Source organism: Carcharodon carcharias, chromosome 1 (genome assembly GCF_017639515.1).
Source record: "Carcharodon carcharias isolate sCarCar2 chromosome 1, sCarCar2.pri, whole genome shotgun sequence".
NCBI lineage: Eukaryota > Metazoa > Chordata > Chondrichthyes > Lamniformes > Lamnidae > Carcharodon > Carcharodon carcharias.
In genome coordinates this window covers 4,991,094-5,007,533 of record NC_054467.1, presented here as the reverse complement: position 1 = coordinate 5,007,533, position 16,440 = coordinate 4,991,094, and the positions used below count along the sequence as shown (strand labels likewise).

At 42.7% G+C, this 16,440-nt stretch overlaps 1 protein-coding gene across 3 annotated transcripts in view; it reads right to left on the bottom strand.

The window, feature by feature from the left end:
* Positions 1 to 300: 300 nt before the first annotated feature.
* The window catches only part of LOC121282124 (probetacellulin-like), a 42,047-nt gene continuing 25,907 nt past the window's right edge, over positions 301 to 16,440 (bottom strand). Inside the window, exons 3-6 of one of the 3 annotated variants that reach the window (XR_005943998.1) lie at positions 8,526 to 8,652; positions 6,370 to 6,521; positions 3,190 to 3,319; positions 301 to 1,317 (exon numbers count right to left, since the gene is read on the bottom strand). Coding sequence is in view for 2 of the 3 variants with exons in the window: in XM_041195616.1 (XP_041051550.1) it covers positions 3,190 to 3,319; positions 6,375 to 6,521; positions 8,526 to 8,652 (404 nt within the window). In the remaining variant the exon portion in view is untranslated. Of the gene's footprint in view, positions 1,318 to 3,176; positions 3,320 to 6,369; positions 6,522 to 8,525; positions 8,653 to 16,440 lie in introns of those variants that run through there. The other 2 variants (XM_041195616.1, XM_041195628.1) reach the window with 2 other exon arrangements.

Genomic DNA, 16,440 nt, shown 5'->3' with positions numbered 1-16,440 from the left:
AAGACAGGCTCCTGAAGAGGCATGTGGTTCTAGTTGGTTTTCACATGTTTGGGAGTCAGAATGGTAGCAGTTATCCCAGTGCTTCTGCATCCATGAACACTATATCTTGTAAACAGGGCACACACAGGTTTGATCAAACTACCCATCAGTTTAGCGTTCTGATTAAAGGTCACCAGCCTGAGGCATTAACTCTGTTTCTCTCCACACAGATGCTGCCTGACCCACTGAGTGCTTCCAGCATTTTCTATTTTTCTCATTTTACTTCCATGGAGTTAAAACATTGGAAAGACATTTAGGTCAATTATGAAATACATTTATTAAATAACAAATGATTGCAACATCCCCGAAAGACACTTACATCTATATTTCTGAATTCTCAATCTCTACTGCAAAGACAGTAAAAAGGAAAAAGTGAAATCACTTTAATACTCATTCAATCTGTTGGTATTTTACTTCACAGAGTTTAAGGTGCTCTGGCAAAAAATGGAAGAGTCAACCAGCCAACTTGTCAGCTTTTCCATTCTTCTCTCTATAAACACGCTTAACATTCATAAATAGATCACACTTTTCTTAGACAAAAAAAAATGTGGTTCCTTTTATTAAAAAAGGAAGCGATTTGTGAGCAGGTAATTCACTCCATCTGCATTCACATTAATCATCTGTGCTGTCAGAACAAGTTCACTTAAAGCCACAATTTTCATCTGGGGACAGAAATTCTCTGTTTTTGCTCCATTTATGAGAAAAGAGAGACTAGTCATGGTCATATTATTCATTTTTAACTGTCTTCTTTCACAGCTAAAATTAGCAACGAGAAATCCTTCAGTCTCCCCATTGTCCACGATTTTTAGTAACATATTTTGATTTTGTTATAAGTGTAATTTCCACACTGTGGACAAGGTGATAATGGATGAAGTGTTCTCTGGAAAAGGCTTCCTGATGATTGTAGATTAGTCTAGAATTGTGAACTAACCTTTCAGTCTTTCACTATTATTGAGTATCCAGCTTATGTGTTTTAAATCTTTTCCCAATTTGTGATATGAAGTCTATAGTCTTTCCAGCACCATTTCAAAGCACAATGAAGGTTGGGTACAGGTATCGTACAAGTTGTAGGTAATTGCTAGTTGAGTGTAAATGTAGTTAGTAATATGTTCTTTTTTCTCCAAATTTACTCCGCCATCCTTTCAGATTGTTGCTTAGAACAAGAACCAGAACTTTCAGATTGGTTTCAATGAATGAGCCTCGACTGAAAACTGTTGGGGCTTCTTGCATTTCTGGAAGGACCAACCTGCCTGCAGGTACCTCCCAACTAGAAAGATTCTGTGACAAGGGAATAAAAAAAGAAAATTCATTTTTAAAACAGCAGCAAAGCTTTATTCACAGAAATCAAAAACATTTCTTTTCCGTATACTTCAATCCTCTCTCCTGAGGATGCTGAGTCTTACCCCACCCCAAGATTCCGTGTTTCTCACACAAGATTAAACAGCACGTTCCACCATGAAAGGCACGGTAATCAATTTGATCTTGTCCCCAGTTACAGCCATCATTCCACGCTTAGCAGCAAGTGCCAAGTAGATGACAACTGGGAGACAGGACCCCAGCTTTTCCCTATCTCAGAGTCACTGCTTCGAGTTATGAAATTTATGGCCCAGAAACAGGCCATTCAGCCCAATTGATCCATGCCAGTGTTATGTCCCATACAAGCCTCCTCCCACCCTACATCGTCTCACTTAACAGCACACCCTTCTATTCCTTTCTTCCTCACGTGTTTATCTAGCTGCTTCTTAAATGCATCTCTGCTATTCACCTCAACCACTCTCTTTTCAGCATTCTTAGTGTCAGCCACGGCTCAGTGGGTAATTGTCTTGTCTCTGAGTCAGAAGGTTATGGGTACAAGTCCCACTCCAGGACTTCAGATGAAAAGCCGAAGCTGGTCTTTTGAGTGCAGTACTGATTGAGGGAGTGCTGCACTGTTGGAAGTGCTATTTTTCAAATGAGAACTCATCGAGGCTCCTTAGACAGCACCTTCCAAACCCATAACTGCTACCACCTAGAAGGACAAGGGCAGCAGATAGATGGGAACACCACCAACTGGAAGTTCCCCTCCAAGCCACTCACCATCCTGACTTGGAAATATATCACCGTTCCTGCACTGTCGCTGGGTCAAAATCCTGGAACTCCCTCCCTAACAACATTGTGGGTGTACCTACCCCACATGGACTGCAGCGGCTCAAGGCAGCAGGTCACTACCACTTTCTCAAGGGCAATAAATGATGACCTAGATAGTGATGCCCACATCCCATGAATGAATTTTTTAAAAGTTTAACCGAGGCCCCATCTGCCTCTTGCAGTGAATGTAAAAGACTCTCCAGCACTATTTCAAAAAATAAGGGGAGTTCTCCCTGGTGTCCTGGCCAATATTCATCCCTCAACCAACATCATAAAAACAGGTGATCTGGTCATTATCACGTTGCTGTTTTTGGGAACTAGCTGTGTGTAAATTGGTTGCTGCATTTCCTCCATTATAACTGTGACTCATCTTCAAAAGTACTTCATTGGCTGTAAAGCATTTGGAACATCCTGGGGAGATGAATGGCACTATACAAATGCCAGTCTTTGTTTCATTTTTACATTTTTCTTTGGGTGATGAACATGGGGTGGGGTCATCATTAGCTCAGTTCGCTAGACAGCTAGGGTGTGGTTCAGAATAACGCCAACTGCGCGAGGATCAATCCCTGCTCTAGCTGAGGCAGACTTGGAGCCTGCCTCTTTGCTCCACCCTGTAGCATGAACCATGGTTTGGCAACCCTCAAATCATCAAGGATACTTGGTGAAGAATAAAAAAGAACATAGGAGGCCAGATGTACTATTGTCAATGCTACTCTGGGTGCGATATACATAAACTCAACACGGATTAGGGTGAACTGGGGAATGTTCCATAGGCCGGATATTCTGACCAGCACTATTTTACCCAATACATTTTCAGGATCTCTAGTTTACTTAGCATCTGCCTTTATCATTATTGCAAAAGAGTTATGCCAAGACATCTTTCTATCCATCAATTTGCTTCAGTAGAAGGTGATTCATACCTTGCATCTTGTTTCTGTAATAAAATTAGTCACTGGAACATGAACTTCAAAATATTGGACCCAGAAACGGGCCAATTCCATGAGCCAACATACTGGTACTCACTCAAGCTAGAGTGGTCATGGCCGTGTCTTCATCTTCACCTTGCAGATCTTTCCCCTCCAGTGGTTTTGAGCTCAGGGCTTCAACTTCTTCGCCGCTCTTCCTTCGTGCTTTGTGTTTCCTGCGAAATCGACTGCGATAAAATGAAATTCAGAGAAAGAGATGTTACAAAAATATTTCTCACTGTAACTCACCAGATCTCATGTCAAGTCTTCTTTAATCATATAGCTTTCATTTTCACAGAAACATTTGAAGAGAAAGCAATTAGGAAGGCAAATGGTACGTTAGCCTTTATTGAAATGGGTTGGAGTATAAAGAGTTAGGAAGTCTTGCTGCAATTACATTGGGCTTTGTTGAGACCACACCTGGGGTATTGTGCACCATTTTGGTCTCATCCCTAAGGAAAGATATACTTCTCGTTGAGCAAAGGTTTACCAGGTTGATTCCTAGGCTAGGAGGCTGTCCAAAGGGAGAGATTAAGTAGAAAGTGTCAATATTGTCTGGGGTTTAGAAGAATGAGACACAATCTATTGAAATGTATAAAAGTCTTAGCAATTACCCTGTCAATCCCTCCGTGAGGCTCGGCCCCCTGGTTGGGAGCTCTAGAACTAGGGGTCATGTCTCAGGATAAGGAGTTGTACATTTAGGACTGGAGATGAGGAGAAATTTCTCCTCACAGAAGGTTGCCAATGTTTAGAATTCTCTCTCTACTCCAGATGGCTGTGGATGTGGAGCTGATTAATATATTTGAGATTGAGTGATGAGACTTTGCTGCACTAAGAGAATCTAGCAATTTAGAGACGGGGAGAAAATGAAGCTGATGTAGAAGGTTCACTCATGATCGTACTGAATAGTGGAATAGACTCGAGGGGCTTGTGGCCTACTTCTGCTCCTATTGCTTATATGTTTAATATTTCCAGGATTATGCCATGAAGATTCATTACAGATGATATCAGGCTGTTTATCATAGAATCACACAATAGCACAGCACAGGAATCCATTTAGCTCACTAAGGCTACAGCAACACTTTCAAAGAGCAATCCAGTTAGTCCCACTCCCCAACTCTTTCCCTCAAAACATTGATTTAATTCCTTTTTGAAAGCTATTACTGAATCTATATCCAGCACATTTTTCATGAATTCCAAATTGTAACCACTCACTGAGTAAAAGTTTATTCCCCATGTCGCCTCTAGTTCTTTTCCCAATGACCTGAACTCTGTGCCGTTTGGCAATTGATCCTTTGGCCCTTGGAAACATAGTTTTGCAAAACCTTCACGATTTTAAACGCCTCCACCAAATCTCCAGTTAGTCTCCTTGCTCTAAGGAGACTAGAGCCACTCAACAAAATCTTCCCTGTGGGTTGATGACTGGGCTTGGAGCCTGAAGATTTCTAATCAAAATTCCAGCAAGTTTCACTCAGCCGTCCATCCTTCTGAGGACAGGAAACCAGAGACAATGGGACTTGCCATCTACTGCTGCTCCTACTGGCTCTTCACTAATGGAAACCAGGAATGCAACCCTAGAACTCCCTCCCTAACCGCACTGTGGGTATATCTACACTACGTGGACTGCAACGGTTCAAGAAGGCAGCTCACCACCACCTTCTCAAGGGCAACTAGGGATGGGCAATAAATGCTGACCCAGCCAGTGACACCCATATCACATGAACAGATTTATGTTTAAAAAAAAAAAAGGATAATTAAAAGAGAGCCCCATCAGCACTTACATGTGTATTTGGGACCAACCGTACACCAGTAATCTCTTTCATAACAGATGATTTCTCAAACAACAGATACACCCAGTAGCAGAGAATAGCACCTGCATTATACCAGACACAAGTCACCTCGAATAATTGCAAAGTACTTTCTAAATGATGACCTAGTAACAAGTTTGGCACAGGATTTGACCACCAACTTGCGCAGTAGCTTCATCTGCATAAGCAGTTTCCAAATTAAATTACTTAATAAAACAACTCTGGAGCACCACAAATAGAATCGTGCAGCACAGGAGGCAATTTGGTCCATCATGCTTGTAACACTCTTTGAGGAGCTATCCAATTGTCCCACTCCCCAGCTCTGCCCCTCCAGCCCTGCAACTTTTTCCCCTCTGAATGATTGGGTTGAATTTATAATTTGTGTATTTTGCATGCAAGGTCCTCTCACTATATCAAATTTTGCAATAATAGTCCCATAATACTGGATCTTAGTCTAATAAAATACATTTTACTACCTATCCTAATAAAACAAATGAATTCATATTTTGAAATATAAAACATTTATTTTTTGTTTCCTTTGCACTAAATGTATTAAGCTGTAGAGTTTTAAAAATCTCTATTAATGATAGCCATGAAACAACAAATTATTGAACATTCCCAGTTGGCCAAATTCAATAGTTAAAATATTTTAAATATTCTGCCTGAAAGGGCAGGAGATTCAATGGGAATTTCAAAGGGAATTGGATAAATATTTGAAGAGGGAGATTTTACAGGATGATGGGGAGAGAGCAAGTGGAGAGGCACTATGTTGATTCCTGAGAGGAGAGAGCCTATGAGGAGAGAGCAAGTCGGATGGACTTACACTCCCTTGGAGTTTAGAAGAAGGAGAGGTGACTATAAAAGGTATGATGCTGAGAGGGTTTGACAAGGTAGACACTAAGAGGATTATCCCCCTGGTTGGGTTTCTAGAAATGGGGGTCAACCAATTAGGCCAGAGATGAGAAATTTCTTCACTCAAAGGGTTGTGAATATTTGGAATTCTCTACCCCAGAGATCTACACATGCTCAGTCATTGAGTATATTCAAGACTGAGATTGATAGATTTTTGAAGATCAGTCACGATCATAGTGAATGGCGCAGCAGGTTCAAGGGTCTGTTTGGCCTATTGCTGCTCCTATGTTTGGCGTTCTTGAGATTTTAAAGAACAATACAAGCACAGGGCCAAATAACCTCCCTCAGTGCTTAATCAGTCTATGATTCACAAATCTTAGTTCTAATAAAAGGTGATCTCAACCTCAGACCTTAATTATTTCTCTCCACAGATGCTGCCTGATCAGTTGAGTATTTCCAGCATTTTTTATTTTATCCTTTCAGATTTTTAGAATTCGCACTATTTTGCTTTTGTCTTTTTATACATTAGCAACTATCCTGTAATTCCTTAAAACACAACAGAAAGGATTAATGAATACCTAACTGTACACAAATACAGATGATTATTATCACAATGATGAGCACCACCATCGTCAGGACTAGACCAATGATGATGACTTGGTCCTGCTTTCCGGTTAGATAGAACATGTCCACCAATTCACACCGAGATCCAATGTAACCAAATTTACACCTGTTAAAAACAAGCGCAAATAATCAGATTAACAATCATCATTTGGTTATAAATATTTTAACGAGTTTGGGGTCAATGACAATGGACTGTCAGAAGAACAGCTATTCTACTCTCAGAATTTCAGTATCATATCCACAGTTACAGAAAATGCTGCAAGTGCCCAGGTCATGTCTTGCTACCTGATCTTTTGGAGTATCTCCAGCATTTTCTGCAATACTTCAGATTTCCAGCATCTGCAGTATTTTATCTTTTGTACCCAGAGGCATAATTTCCTAATTGTTAACAAGCTGATTAACGATGCCCAATAATACATGGTACGGGTAAATAACACCCCCCCCACCCAACCCCTGCACCCATTCTTTCCCCTTGGCCCTGTATTTATTTTTCTTCAGCTGCTTTATCAATGAGCTTTCCTCCATCACTGGGTCAGAGGTGGAGATGGTCGCTGATGATTGCACAACATTCAGTTCCATTCACAACTCCTCAGGTAATGAAGCAGTCCATGTCCAAATGCAGCAAGGCCTGGTTAACTTTCAGGTTTTGGTTGTTAAGTGGCAAGTAACGTTCACGCCACACAAGTCCCAGGTTGATTGTCAATGGCCCGTAACCATCTCCCCTTGATGGGTACCAGCATTACCATTGCTGAATCCCACAGCATTAACATCCTGGAGTTTACCATTGATCAGAAACTTAATTGCATCAGCCATATAAATACTGTGGCTACAAGAGCAGGTCAGAGACTAGGAATCCTGTGGCAAGTAAGTACCTTCTACCTCCTCAAAGTCTGTCCACCATCTACAAAGGTACAAGTCAGGAGTGTAATGGAATACTCTCCACTTGCAGCTCCAGCAACACTCAAGAAGTTTGACACAATCCAGGACCAACAGCCCTCTTGTTTGAGGCCCCATACCCGCCTTAATCATTCACTCCCTCCACCAATGACGCACAGTAGCAGCAGTGTGTACCATCTACAAGATACACTGCAGCAACTAGCCAAAGCTGCTTCGACAGCATCTTCCAAACCCTTGACCTCTACCACCTAAAAAGGACAAATACTGCAGATGCATGGGAACACTGCCACCTGCAAGTTCCCCTCTCAGTCACACCCCATCCTGATTTGGGACAAGGGTGGAATCTTACAGCCCTGTTGTGATGGGGCGGGGGGCATAAAATGCAGTGAGCCTTTCAAAAGTCCATTGACATCGGTCAGAACAGAAAATCTCATCGGAGGGAGGGGTTGTAAAATGCCAACCTCTATCACTGTTCCTTCACTGTGGCTGGGTCAAAATCCTGGAACTCCCTCCCTAACCGCACTGTGGGTGTACCTACACCACATGGGCTGCAGGGGCTCAAGAAGGCAGCTCACCACCACCTTCTCAAGAACAATTAGGGATGGGGAAGAAACGCTGGCTCAGCAGCGATGCCCACTATCCATGAACTGGCCTTCATCAACTCCCGTCTAGCAAGCTCTTTAATTTTTATATGCCAACAATTGTTTTGAACCACAACCTTAATCCAGAGACTTGAGTGCATAATCCGTGCTGACACCACCAACGCCAGTTCTAAGGGAGTGCTGCACTGTCGAAGGTGCTGTCTTTTGGATGAGATATTAATCCAAGGCTCTGTCTGTCTTCTCAGGTGGACATGGAAGGACTGATGGCACTATTGCAAGGATGACCAGGGGAGTTCTCACCAGTATTCTGCCAATATTAATTCCTTGACCATCAGGTAATGTGGCTTATTACCACTGTGTTGTTGTGGGATCTTGCTGTGTGCTAATTGGCTGCCATGTTTCCTACATGATAAGTATTTCATTGGCTGCAGAGCACTTTGGGAAGTTCTGAGGTTGTGAAAGGCGCTATATAAATGCAAGTTCTTTCTTTTTACTTACATTACCGAACTAAATTACTTGAAAATTGCAGGAAACAGGTAGAAACTAAAGCTACAGTTAACAAAGTCAGAGTGGGAAAGAGTTGAACACATTCCAATCAGTAAACCACTTACACACATGAAGGCTGCTGCTCAGATTGTATAAACCGACATTCTCCTTCAATACAGTAGCTCCTAAACCTCTTTGGGCACTTGGTGAAGTGTCCTGACTGGGGAGATTCGGGAGATTCTGTAAGAGTACCTATGAGCAGAAAAAGAAATGCATATGGATTAATTTTGCAAGAGTGGATCAAGCATACACCAACTTCAAAGTTGAAAGAATCAGAAATCTTGTATTTCAAACCTAAAATTACTCTCATAAATCCAGCACGAAATAAAGACGGATTTTCATTAACTGATTGTAGGTTTAGAATAAATAATTAAACAAATCAACAATACAACTAGTCACATTGACATATGAAATATGAAACTAGCAGATCACCTCCGACAATGCTCATGATGGTGAGAATTATTGTCGCGCTATACCAATAGGATGCCTTACTCTATCAAGAGTTGCATTTACATAATGCTTTGAACAAGCTCAGGACCTTCCAGAGTGCTCTGCAGCCAACACCATTGTAATGTGGCAAATGCTGGAGCCAATTTTTCTACAGCAAGATCCCTCAAATAACAGCCACTACGACATCACTAAAATCAGATTATTTGATTATTATTTAATTCCTGCACACAAGTTGGCTGCCATGTTCCCTATATTGCAACAGTGGCTACTTCATTCGACTGTGAAGCACTTTCAGACGTCCTGAGTTTATGAAAGGTGCTACATAAATGGAAGTTCTTATCACTGGTCTATTTGTAGTGTTAGTCAGAATTTTGAGTTTGCTGAATAGCTGACGATAGGTGGGGTATTAGAATCATGGAGAGTATGTAACAAAGATTCATTCGAATTAAACCAGAAAAGAGAGGTTATTCTTGTGAAGAAAGGCTTGAAAATTGGGACTTTTCACTGGAACTGAAAAGGTTAAAAAAGGGGAAACCAAACCAAGATTACAAATTCTGAAAGAGTTGAAGAATGTAAACATAGAAAAGGTAATTTAGAATCTATTCTAAAGGGTGAGATAACTGGGCATTTAGAAAATAATGGTGAGATCGGTCAGAGACAACATGGATTTATGAAAGGGAGATCATGTTTGACAAAGCTGTTGGAGTTTTTTTTTAAGGATGTTACTAGCAGGATAGATAAGAGGGAACCATGGCTGTGGTGTATTTGAATTTTCAGAAAGCTTTTGATATGGTCCCACATAGGATGTTCATAAACACAATTAGGGCACAAGGGGTTGGGGGAAAATATACTAGTATAGATTGAGAATTGGTTAACAGATCGAAAGCAAAAAGTAGGGGTAATTGGATCATTCTCAAGTTGGCAAGGCTGTTACAAGCGGAGTACCACAAGGATCAGTGCTTGGGCCCCAACTATTCACAACTTGTATCAATAATTTGGATGTTGGGGACCAAATGTAATGTTTCCAGATTTGCTGATGACACAAAACTAAGTGGGAATGCAAGTTGTGAGGATGCAGCAAAGAGGCTTCAAAGGGATTTAGAGAGACTTAGTGAGTGGGCAGGAACATGGCAGACGAAATATAATGTGGAAAAACGTGAAGTGATCCACTTTGGTAGGAAAACCAGAAACGGAGAGTATTTTCTAAATAGTGAGAGATTTGGAAGTGTTGATGTCCGAAGGGTGTCCTTGTTCATAAGTCACTGAAAGCTAACATGCAGGTGTAGCAAGCCATTAGGAAGGCTAATAGTGTGTTGGCCTTCATTGCAAGGGAATTTAAATAAAGGGATAAGGAAGTCCTGCTGTAACTGTGTGGACCTTGGTGAGACTGCACCTGGAGTATTGTGTACAGTTTTGGTCTCCTTATCTAAGGAAGGATTTACTGACCATAGAGGGAGTGCAACAGAGGCTCATCAGACTGATTCCTGGGAAGGTGGGATTGTCCTTTAAAGGAGAGATTGAGGAGACCGGGCCTGTATTCTCTGGAGTTTAGAAGAATGAGAGGTGACCTCATTGAAACATACAAAATTCTCATAGGGCTCGACAGGGCAGATGCAGGAAGGATGTTTCCCCTGGCTGGGGAGTCTAGAACCAGGGGACACAGTCTCAGAATAAGGGGCAGGCCAATTAGGACTGAGATGAGGAGCAACTCCTTCAGTCAGGGAGTGGTGAACCTTTGGAATTATCTACCTCAAGAGGACTGTGGAGGCTCAGTCATTGAGTGTGTTCAGAGCAGAGGTTGATAGATTTCTAGATAGCATTGGCATTAAAGGATATGGAGATGGTACAGGATGATAGTGTTGAGTAGATCATCAGCTATGATCTAGTTAAATAGCAGAGCAGGTTCAAGGAGCTGAATGACCTACTCCTGCTCTATGTTCCTATTTCCACCATTTGATAACAAAAGGACACAAATTCGGGTTATTACTGGATGAATGAAAGTAGCACTCAAGAGAATTTTATTCTTTATACGGGGCGTTTTCAGAATATGAAATGTTTCAGCACCAGTGATTATTGAGACAGGCACTATATAATTGGGGGCTTGCGTAAGTGTTTAGAAAGGAAGGTGTAAAAAGATAGAGGAAGGAGGTGATGAATTGTAATTATAAACAATAGCTCCACTAGCACATGAATGATGGGTTGATTGATTCCCTTCTTTGCTGCAATTTCCATTATGCTACATGTCTGAATATGGGCTGGAAACACAATTTACAGCACAGAAACAGGCCATTCGGCCCAACTGGTCTGTGCTGGCATTTATAATCCACATGAGCCTCCTCCCATCCCTCTTCATCTCACATTTTCAGCATATCCTTCTATTCCTTTCTTCTCATGTACTTACCTAACCTCCCCTTAAACGTATCTACACTATTCACCTCATCAGTCCCTGTGGTAGCGAGTTCCACATTCTCACCTGTCTCTGGGTAAAGAAGTTTCTCCTGAATTCCCGATTGGATTTATTAGTGACTATCTTATGTTTTTGACCTGTAACGTATTTCACGATACCATGCTTAAAAAGTTTTCCAGAAATATTTTCTTTGTACAGTATTTTTAATATCCATTGTCATTTTATTAGTGAATTTACTGGAAATTTCAGTTGAAAAATGATTTTAATTGGGTCCTTTTTTTAAAAAAAAACCTGGCTGGTGCTCCTCATTGCTGACAGTTAGAACTCTGACCAATTGCTCTTCTATGAATATGAATTTTGATCCAATCAGGTGTAAGCAAGTCTAGAACCAGGGGAATCTTCTAAAAATTAGAGCCAGACCTTTCGATAGTGAAATTAGGAAACACTTCTGCACACAAAAGGATTATTAGAGGTTTGGGACTCTCCTCCATTAGTGCAGTCGATACTAGATCAATGTTTCATTTTTAAGCCGAGAGTGATAGATTTTTGTTAACCAAAGATACAGAGGGACATGGGACAAAAGCGAGAAGATGGATTTAGGTCACACATCAGTCATGATCTCAATGAATGGTGGAACAGGCTTGGAGGGGCTGACTGGCCTCCTCCTGTTCCTATGTTCTGAATCTTTAGTACCTAGATGCCAAAGATTGATGGAGAGACTGTATAATATTAGTGTTAATGAATGCTGAGTTTACCTGTTTTGTGTGAAACGTGAGCTTGACAAATGCTGATAAGACTCATACCAGTGAACCTTTCGTTATCTACAGTGGACAAGCTAACCTCTGACAGCCTTCCCTCAAGAGTTGTTCCATTCTCCCACAAGTGAGGCAACCTCATATTTCTCTCTCAAATGTGCAAAAATAATCCAATTTTCCTTAAAAATTTCAATGGAAGGAATTGATAAAAAGCACTCACGGCCTCTGTTTTATAACTGGTTTCATCGCTAAATGATACTTTGCGAAAAAAGAAATGGCCATTGGATTGGAAGTTCTTGTTAGTCACATATCTGGCTTGATTACAGATTGACAGTAGGAGGGGTTCCACTCAGCGCAGGCTTGTTTTTGTCTCCGGATGACTAGTTAATCTAGTTTCAACCACACCCACAATAACTTCTTAATGTCACCATATTTCTTTAGCATTGCGTAACACATCAAAGGGCTCTTCAATTTGTTTGTTTCCTCCAACAAACTCTGGTAATAACAAATCAAGCAAGGAAAGTGTTCGCCTTCAAACAAAACCACAGCAAATCTCCCAATCCTCAACAGCTTCCACAAATCTCCCAATCCTCAACAGCTTCCACAAATCTCCCAATCCTCAACAGCTTCCACAAATCTCCCAATCCTCAACAGCTTCCACAAATCTCCCAATCCTCAACAGCTTCCACAAATCTCCCAATCCTCAACAGCTTCCACAAATCTCCCAATCCTCAACAGCTTCCACAAATCTCCCAATCCTCAACAGCTTCCACAAATCTCCCAATCCTCAACAGCTTCCACAAATCTCCCAATCCTCAACAGCTTCCACAAATCTCCCAATCCTCAACAGCTTCCACAAATCTCCCAATCCTCAACAGCTTCCACAAATCTCCCAATCCTCAACAGCTTCCACAAATCTCCCAATCCTCAACAGCTTCCACAAATCTCCCAATCCTCAACAGCTTCCACAAATCTCCCAATCTTCAACAGCTTCCACAAATCTCCCAATCCTCAACAGCTTCCACAAATCTCCCAATCCTCAACAGCTTCCACAAATCTCCCAATCCTCAACAGCTTCCACAAATCTCCCAATCCTCAACAGCTTCCACAAATCTCCCAATCCTCAACAGCTTCCACAAATCTCCCAATCCTCAACAGCTTCCACAAATCTCCCAATCCTCAACAGCTTCCACAAATCTCCCAATCCTCAACAGCTTCCACAAATCTCCCAATCCTCAACAGCTTCCACAAATCTCCCAATCCTCAACAGCTTCCACAAATCTCCCAATCCTCAACAGCTTCCACAAATCTCCCAATCCTCAACAGCTTCCACAAATCTCCCAATCCTCAACAGCTTCCACAAATCTCCCAATCCTCAACAACTTCCAGAAGAACAAACCCGCCTGCATACGCCCAAAATATTTAAAAACTCAACACAAGCTTGCTGAATTTTTTTTGCAGTCAGTAAACAAAAGTACATTCTTCTGGCTAAGAGACGAACCTGGCTCAGTTCCAGCCCCACTATTTTCTTCCACAGCAGCAGGATTCAGAAGCAGGACAGGTTGATTTAATGGAAATTGACTTGATATTGGCAATAAGTTGGCCCCATCACTCGATCTTATGCTTTGGTTCTTGTTGCTGCTGGCAACCGCATTAGTATCACTTAACCAACACCACCCCCCCACCCCCACCCCCCACCCAGAAACTGAACTGGACAAGCCATTTAAATACTGTGGCTAGGAATCCCACGGCAAGTAACTCACCTCCTGACTCCCCATAGCCAGTCCACCATCTACAGGGCACAAGTCAGGAATGTGATGGAATACTCCCCACTTGTCTGGGTGAGTGCAGCTCCAATAACATTGAAGAAGCTTGACACCATCCAGGACAAAGCAGCCCCGCTTGATTGGCACCCCATCCACAAACATTCACTCCCTCCACCTCTGGCATGCAGTAGCAGCAGTGTGTGTACCATCTACAAGATGCAGTGCAACAACTCGTCAAGGCTCCTTCGACAGCACCTTCCAAACCTGCAACCTCTACCGTCTAGAAGGACAAGGGCAGCAGATAGATGGGAGCACCACCACCTGGAAATTCCCCTCCAAGCCACTCACCATCCCGACTTGGAAATATATCACCATTCCTTCACTGTCGCTGGGTCAAAATCCTGGAACTCCCTCCCTAACAGCACTGTGGGTGTACCTACACCACAGGGACTGCAGCGGTTCAAGAAGGCAGCTCAACACCACCTTCTCAAGGGGCAACTAGGGATGGGCAATAAATGCTGGTCTAGCCAGCGACGCCCACATCCCGTGAACACATTTTTTTTTAAATGAGATGTTAGCCGTATCCTCATCTCCAGAACAGGGAGCCAAATACGTGGATGTTCTGCCAAAATACTCTTCCTAGAGAGTGTGTGTATCCTAGGGACAAATTCATCCCTCAACTTCACTAGCACAGATCACCAGGCCGTCTTCTCATTGCTGCTTGTCAGAACTCATCTGTGCAAATTGGCTGTTCTGTTTCCTACATTACAAGTGATTTACATAGAAATCATGAAACAGAAATGAGGGTCTCGCTTCCCTTTCCATAATTCAAAGTCCTGAAATTTGATTGTGCTGTCTGAGGTTTTTGGGGGAGAAGATTTAAGGTTAAGGATGGTGGTGGATGGACACTAGTGCAGCAAAAGATTCCCACAATCAGCGATCCACCCACTCGGCCTCTGTTAACATCCCTCTTCTGAAAGGAGAGATTAAACCGGTGTAACCATTTCAAAGGCTACACTCCGTTAGGGAAGGAAATCTGCTGTCCTTATCTGGTCTGGCCTACACGTGACTCCACACCCACAGCAATGGTATGTTAACTGCCCTCGGAAGGCAAGACACTCAGTTCACAGGCAAATAGGGATGGGCAACAAACCTTACCAGCAATCTCCACATCCCATAAAAGAATAAAGAAAAAAAAAGCCAAGTACTTATTCACCAAAACCTTGGAATGTTAAGCAGCCAAGCCTAAACTTGTCTTAACCCAACATCTATGTCCAACATCCACCAGAGATCATTGAACAATGACCAAGAACCCTGGTTGATTTTCTCTGCCATCCGTAGTCTCGGTACAAATAACCTAACAATTTTTATTTTAAATTCTTTCATATGGGATGTGAGCTTTGCTGGCTGGGCCAGCATTTATTGCCCATCCCGAAATGCCCTCGAGGAGATGGTGGTGAGCTGCCTTCTTGAACCACTGCAGTAACTGCAAGGTGTTCAGTTGCAGATAAAAGAGTCAACCACATTGCTGTGGGTCTTCACATGTAGGTCAGACAGGGTAAAGATGGCAGATTTCCTTCCCTAAAGGACATTAGTGAACCAGATTTACGATAATCGATAATAGTCATAGATAAGCTGTCAATTAATCAATTGAATTTATTCATTGAATTTAAATTGCACCAGCTGCTGTGATGAGATTTGAAGCGGTGTCCCCAGGGCATCTGGCTAGGCCTCTGGGTTATGAGTCCAGTGATATTACCACGACACCACGATCTGCTCTAGTGCTTCCATCATCAGTGTTTCTTACATTATAACAGGGACCACACTTCAAAAGTACTTCATTGGCTGTAAAGTGTTAAGGGACATCCCAAGCTTTTGAAAGGCCTTATAGAAATGCAAGCTCTCTCTCCCTCTATTAATAATGTTCCATCTTGGCAGTAAACAGAATAGCCTGTGGCCTGAGGTTTTTGGATGACTGGGTTTCCCTTCCTGCTATCTGAAGAGTGGGAGGGGAACACATTCCCGCCGACGCTGTCTGCCCCACAGTCATTTCACGCTCCAATGAGCGTCAATTGGCCGTAGGTGGAACTTCTGCTCCTCACTCGGGAGGAGGTCATGCCTTGGAGAGCTGCTGGCCAATCTGATTGGCTGGCAGCTCTCTCACCCCTGCAGCGACAAGAGGAACTTCAGGAAGGTGCCTGAGCCTAACTCCTGGGACCAGAGGGCAAAATAGGTTTAAGGAGTCCCAGAGTGGGGAGGGCCAGAGGAAGAGGCCGGTGGGGGAGGGGAGGGAGGTCCTGCGGCCACTGGAATTTAAAGGGGGCAGATGGGGAGGTGGCAGTGTGGGTCAGAAGGGGGCTTCAGATGGAGGCACACCACCACCACCACCACCTCTCCCCTCACCTTCCTGCCCAAGATCCAAGCCTATTCTTTTTTGGGTTTCCCCGGTGCCAGGTAAATCCTCCTGCCAGCCTAAAAATTGAGGCTGGGTGGGAAACGGCCCTGGAGCAGCCATTAATTGGCCACTTAAAGGACTCAAATGGGGCAGGGGTGAGCTGAGGCCTTGCCCACCTCGATGTGAACTCGCTGCAAGATCAGGGCA